The sequence below is a fragment of the Chelon labrosus genome (genome assembly GCF_963514085.1).
Source record: "Chelon labrosus genome assembly, chromosome: 16".
NCBI lineage: Eukaryota > Metazoa > Chordata > Actinopteri > Mugiliformes > Mugilidae > Chelon > Chelon labrosus.
This window is the reverse complement of record NC_140349.1, coordinates 8,780,734-8,787,744: the sequence shown is the minus strand read 5'-3', so window position 1 is coordinate 8,787,744 and position 7,011 is coordinate 8,780,734. Positions and strand designations below refer to the sequence as shown.

At 41.6% G+C, this 7,011-nt stretch overlaps 1 protein-coding gene across 1 annotated transcript; it reads right to left on the bottom strand.

Annotated features, from left to right (window-relative positions):
• Positions 1–614: 614 nt before the first annotated feature.
• LOC311501268 (sialidase-1-like) lies at positions 615–6,970 on the bottom strand. Its single transcript, XM_084562987.1, has 5 exons — positions 6,419–6,970; positions 5,753–6,015; positions 4,464–4,646; positions 2,392–2,611; positions 615–2,138 (listed from the first exon to the last, which is right to left on the bottom strand). Exons 1-5 carry the CDS (start codon positions 6,690–6,692, stop codon positions 1,918–1,920), a joined length of 1,161 nt encoding a protein of 386 aa, XP_084419113.1. The 5' UTR covers positions 6,693–6,970; the 3' UTR covers positions 615–1,917.
• Between the last annotated feature and the right edge of the window lie 41 nt (positions 6,971–7,011).

Genomic DNA, 7,011 nt, shown 5'->3' with positions numbered 1-7,011 from the left:
GACAGACGAGGGTGGAGGCTTTTCATCAATGGCCTATGTTCCGAAAGGATTACAAAGGCCTAAGAAGAAGAAGATAAACAGTTTATTTTGGAACATCCAGCCTGTTGATTTTATTTTTTATTTTTTTCACAAAAATATATTAAAGTAAAACATTGGTAAAATGAGATGTAATATAAGAGAGACATTTGGGGAAAAAACACAAGAAGAGTGACAATAGAAATTTAAAAAAAAGTCTCTCCGTCACATATTTTACGAAAAAGAAAGAGAAATTTTCAACTGTGCACGACAATGGTTAGATTTCTTTTCATCTGTGACACGACGAACGAAGCAATATGCATCGGTCAGGAATAATTTATTTATTACACAGAAATAGGAGATCCTGAACCCAGTTTAACCTTCGCTCCCAAAGCTATACTCGCATGCCAAAACATTAGGTACAGTTGAAACCAGATGTTTACATACACTGTGTTAAAAGACACATAAACCTTTTTTCCTCACTGTCTGAAGTTAAATCAGACTAAACCTCTCCTGTTGTAGGTCAGTTAGGATTACTAAAATTATTTCTATTTGCTAAATGCCACAATAATGAGAGAGTGAATTTGTTAGAGAATTTTTTATTACTTTCTTCAAAGAAGTTTACATAATTTTCCCTAGTATTTGGTAGCATTGCCTTTAAACTGTATGACTTGGGTCAAACGCTTTGGGTATCCTTCCACAAGCTTCTCGCAATAGTCTGCTGGAATTCTGGTCCATTCCTCCTGACAGAAATTGTGTAACTGAGTCAGGGTTGTAGGCCACCTCGCTCGCACACGCCTTTTCAGATCTGCCCACAAATTTTTTCACTGTGGAGAATGACACTCTCTCACCAGCTTCAGCCATCATCTTGACAAGGTCTTTAGCTTTTGTTCTGGGGTTGATTCGCACGTTTCGGACCAAAACACGTTCATCTCTGGGACATAGAACCCGTCTCCTTAATGATCGGTATGATGGCTGGACATTCTCATGGTGTCTATACTTGCGTATAATTGTTTGAACAGATGAACGTGGCACCTTCAAGCATCTGGAAATTGTACCCAAGGATGAACCAGACTTGTGGAGCACCACAGTTCTCTTCCTGATATCTTGGCTGATTTCTTTTGATTTTCCCATGATGTCAAACAAGGAAACAGTGCATTTGAGGTGTAACCTTAAAATACATCCACAGGTGTGCCTTCAATTAACTGAAATGTTGTCTGTTAACCTATCAGAAGCTTCCAAAGCCATGACATCATCATCAGGGCTTTCCTTCATTGTTTAAAGACGCAGTAATCTTTGTGTCTGTAAACTTCTGACTTTGAAGAAAGTAATATCTCTCATTATTGGGGCATCTGGCAAATAGAAATAATTTTGGTAATCCTACCTGACCTAAAACAGTAGAAGTTTAGTCTGAATTAACTTCAGACAGTGAGGAAAAAATGTTTATGTGTCTTTTAACACAGTGTATGTAAACATCTGGTTTCAACTGTACATCCAACTTCATTCCTGTCATAGATGGTGGTAATTCAACTGTGTGACCAGTTTGGAGGATGTTCGTTGTCGTGCCGTTAACCTGATAAACAATAATAGGGACATAATAGGGATTTCAGAGAACAGAAAGACAGAATATGAGGAAAATGTTTAAGATAGATATATCACAGTATGAAGATAAACTGCTGGACATTCATGGATGATGCAGATGGTTTTTCCCTGTTTTTAAGCGTTCCTGAGAAAGTCCCTGGAGCAAACAACCTCTTCCTCTTTTTCCCTTAAAGGCTTGAATCTGGTAGACAAACACAAGGTGAGATTAAAACAAGAGTCGTGCTGTGACATAATAAATCTATCAAGGTTGCATTGTTACTCATACATGACCTCTTTCTCCTCACCTCCTGCCCATGTGCTCTACAGGCCGCCATACAGGTGGATCTTGACGAAGGAGATGGTCTCGTAATAGTCCTTGTGGCCCTTCTCATAAATGACAAAGATGTGCTTCCGGTCCTGTACAGACCCAGTGTCCAGAGACGTCATGCTGGAGTAGCCGCTGGGTCCCGCCCATATCTGGAGACTTTTATCCACCCAAGACGTACCACTCGTCACCGACCACCGTAAGGTTAGGTTTATTCCTGAGAGATAAAGCAAAAGCTCATCATTCGTCTCTTTAGCAAGGGCAGTTGTGTTTATTTCAAACTTGAATATTCCCAATTGATGTAGCTATTGTGGCCCCATAGATCATGAATTTGCACTCTTCATGCAGGTCAGTGCATCTACAGCAAAGACGCTCCTCGGGTTACACTGATACACATGTAATTACAGATTTGCCTCATAAGATATTGTTTTGTCAGAGAAAGTCAGCCTAATAGATGTATGAGTTCTTACTTTCCTGGTTGTTGGACGGGTTGGTGAAGTAGAGCACTCCGTCTTTTTGCAGCGCCCCGGCTGCTACCACGGGGTCCACCAGCTCAGTATCGAAGGTCAGATTATCTATGGGCAGGGTCAACCCTCCGTCGTAGCTTCTCACCACCATGCGACACCGACAGTGGTAGCTGTTCTGGTTCCGCACGTTGATGACGATGCTGCCGTCCATCATCTCAACTGGCTGCACAAGGACAGAGATGTAGGAAAGGACATCTATTTGTGATTTCAGATGTGTTTAAAAGTTTAAACAACCACTGACTGATACTGTATGTGATTAATTATGAGACCTTGGTATCACTGCAGAAAACAAACCCAACGAGATAAGAAGTTTTAAAATAAAAAAAAGAGCATTTTTTGTCCACTAGAGGGCAGAAGACCTACATACAACTAACTAGTGTAGTTACCAACTTCGTTTCTACAGGTCAGCTATAGAGAGCATCCTGTCCTACTGCTGCACTGTGTGGTTCAGCAGCTGCACAGAGGAGGACAGGAGGTCGGCAGAGCGAACTGTTGGCTCACCACTACCCCCCCATCAGAGACATCTACACGGGCCCGGCTCCAAAAGAAAGATAGTCACATCTCCAGGGACCAAACCCACCCTGGATGTCGTGTTCACCACACTGTCTTCTGGGAAGAGATACTAACCCTAACTTCCTTTGGTGCCTGGTAGACAGTTTACAAAAAGCTGATCCAATCTCTCTTTCTTTTTAAAAAATACATTTGTCATGGTCGTAAATTTCTTGCCAACTGCTGCCAGAAGATGTCTTAATGAAAGTACTAAGAATGAAAGTAACTCTGCACCGTGCAAAACTAAACCAAAAGTTCTGTAAAAGCCATGCCCGCGCTTTGTAAGAATTAAGAGAAATTTAATACGACTGCAGCGTTTAATGAAGTGGCATGTTTAGCTTCTCTTTGAGTATGACTCATTTCCTGTGGACACCTATCCAGTATAGCAAGAGAGGTGTCATTGTACACACACGACTGCGAGGCCACGTCAGACTCCAGCATCATCATCAAGTTTGCTGACGACACCGACGTTGTAGGACTAATCTCCCACGACGACAAGACGGCCTACAGGAGGGAGGTCTCCCACCTGGAGGACTGGTGCCGGGAGAACCACTTCCTGCTGAACGTCAGCAAAACAAAGGAACTGATCGTGGACTTCAGCAGGAAACAACAAAGGGACTTCAATCCACTTATTATCTATGGCTCTGAGGTGGAAAGAGTGGACACTTTCAGATACCTGGGAGTGACCATCTCACAGGACCTGTCATGGACTCTCCATCTGAACACCATCGCGAAGAAGGCCAGACAGCGTCTCTACCTCCTCAGACGCCTCAGAGACTTCAAGCTCCCTCTCAAGTTGCTCAGGAACTTTTACACCTGCACCATCGAGAGCATCTTGTGTGGGAGCATCACCACATGGATGGGAAATTGCACCATGCAGGACTTCATGGCCCTCAAAAGGGTGGTCCGTTTAGCGGAGAGGACCATCAGAACCCCCCTCCCCAACCTGCAGGACATTTATACCAAACCTTGCAGGTTAAGGGCCAAGAAGATCCTTAAACAGCCCAGTCACCTCGGACACTCTCTCTTCTCCCTACTGCCTGAGGACAAAGACTGAGAGGCTGAAGAAGAGTTTCTACCCACATGCCATCCGCCTGCTCAACTCTGAGCCTTAACCAGATTTAAATACCACTGCACCACTGCACTTTACTCACATAGATGTTTTCAATACTGTAAATGTGTGTATATATATGAGCTACCCCCTCTAAGTTTATATTTTGAGTTTACAGTCTGTATTTTATTCTATATTGCAGTCTATATTTTATTTTATTTTTCTTGGTTTACATTTACACTTACATTGTTTACCTTGTGTGTTATGTGAAATTATTACTGTTTTACTGTAGTACTTTTTTACTACTGGCTGCAGGTACAAAAATACATTTCACTGTGCATTGTACTATGTAAAACTGTGCATGTGACAAATAAAAATCTTATCTTTAAAGTTTTAATCAGTCATTGTGGTTTACCTGGCACTCGTCAGGAGTGAAGTCCTGTGCTTTCTTCGGCTGGTTGTACGGGATGCTTTTCAACGCCGCACCGTTGTACCAGTTTTGTCCATGGTCGTCGCTCAGGATGCAGAAAACACCGTCACTCATACTATTTCCATGTCCACAAACCACCAGTCGTCCCTTTGCTGGCTCGTAACGCTTCTGTAGTTCAAAAGACATGGGTGTCAACATGTTAAAATTAAAATATACTTAGTGTCATCTCTAGTCTTCCTGACTATCATCTTCCTAATAAAAACAATATAAAAAGTTTTTTATAGACCCTTTGATTATACTAGTATAATCATGACAAATATCTCATAAACCCAGAATAATATTTTTAATCTAAATGGGTCCTAATTCATGTGAAGGTTGAGTGTCCAAAAACCAGCAGGGATGTTCACAAAACATAATAGCCGATAATGGCTCATGGAGAGCAGTAAGCTGCTAATTTGCACAATTATAGCTCGCATTTGATTATATATAATGATCCTGGGGCAGCAAACGTTGCAGTCGGTTTTAAATGAATTCAGTGTGTTTGTTCCAAGAATCCAAATATAAAGCTATCCGTCGAAATATTTGGAAACGCTGAAACTGCTTTAAGTTGTGCATTTTCACAATTATTATCTACACTAGTTGTTCAGTCTTGTGGCGTTGAGTCATAGCCATTTTAATATCACAGTTTTATCATGCTGCTACTTGCTACATGCTTTTTTTAAATTTATTTTTTTATTGTGAAATCTTTTAAACTATGCTTCCTCCACTATTTTACTCGACTTATTGTGGCTTATTTATTCTACTTTTATGTCATTTTACCTAACTGTCTTGTCTTTTTGTTGATATTTAGAGAGTAATACTGAAAATAAATAGTAAAAAGGCTGCTAACTGGCAATAAAAGCATCATGACTGCGGACAATGAGGTGTTTTGACTGTATCTTGTCAAACTACTGTACTAGAAGTTGTTATAACGACCACATTCAGTCTGAGCTTGAAACTAGAACTGAACTCGTTCTCACTTCTTCATTTAGACAGAATAGTTCTCTATTTTTAACTAGTTCAAAATCTTAAACAAGTGAACTAGTTAAAATACATTAGTTATGCAGGAACATAAACTATGTATAATGCTCCAAAAATGTATGAAAAGATAATCTTAACATCTCTATTTAGAGAAAACTACTTTGACATATAATCTCTCTATAATCACTACTGATGTGATGCGACTGACTAACATTTCAGTAGCAGATAACCACAGTACCTTCGTACTCTCTCACCTGGATGCCGTAGCCCGGCCCGACTGCAAAGGACTTGGTTCCGAGCTGGACCGAGAGGTTTCTGGGCGTGCTCCAGCTGAGGCCGTCGTCCCTGCTCTCCACCATCATGATGCTGGACAGGCTGCATTTGTAGTGGTGGAAGCAGTAGCTGTAGATCAGAATCACTGAGCCCACCTCCTCGTCCACCACCACGGAGCCCAGATTCATCCCGTCCGGCGCCCATCCATCGTCCATGAAAAAGGAGGTTGGGGACCAGGTGGCTCCTGAGAGGACGGTAGATCAGGACAACCTTTACACCATATACTTTAATATTTTACGTTTCATTTATTTGACGTTCTACTCATGGCTCAGTTTTCTCACATTTTCTGTTTTTGTGTACATACGTTTAAACTGTCATCGGGCAGTTCCCTTAATTTTTTGTAAAATCATTTGAGAAATATTGAGTGCTCCAAACTGTTAATATTTTCTCCTTCTGCAGCTTGTCTTATATAATAAATATACTTTTTAATACAATAAAAATTTTATTAAGATAGCAGTGTCTTTTATGCAAACGATGAAATTAGTTCTTGACTTTCAGAAACAATAATATGAGGTTTTCCCCATTTATGAGCGTTGTGTTGAGCTTGTGCATGTGTACAAGCTGCGTGTTTGTGGCGGGGCTCCTGCCTTTGTCCGTGGACCGCCGCATTGCAAAAAACTTTGGCCCAATATCGCTGGCTGACGTCTTCCTTGCTTCGGCGAAAGCCAGCAGGCTTCCACTCGGGGTGAAGGTGAGCAGAGGGATCCTGTAGGTGTTCACCCCCTCCTGGGCTCCGCTCACCCACAGCAGCTGCTCCAAATACACCAGAGGGTTGATCTGAAAGAGGACGGAGAGTGAAGGACGGGGATAAAATAGGCTGACTAATGGGGCAATGCAGTTAGGGCAGGAGTTATATCTCATGAGGAATCAGGTGTTAAGTTACACCCTCGGGTGATGTCCTTACTTGCAGTTCAGTAAACACATTACTAAAAGTTTGCTCATTTTAAAAACCAACATGCAAAGGCTGGACAAAGATAAGAGAAACACAAAATAAAGTGTGGAAATCAAGTTAAATCCCTTCTTTAGATTAAACATTCACTATTTGTGTGCAGCCGGTAGGGCTTCTGCCCCGTGTTAATGCGTTAAATTTAGCGGCTAATTGTAGTTTCTTGTACCTGCAGACAGCCAGTGACACAAACACAGAGAGGCAACGCGGCGGAGAGCAGGAGGGACAGTGCGG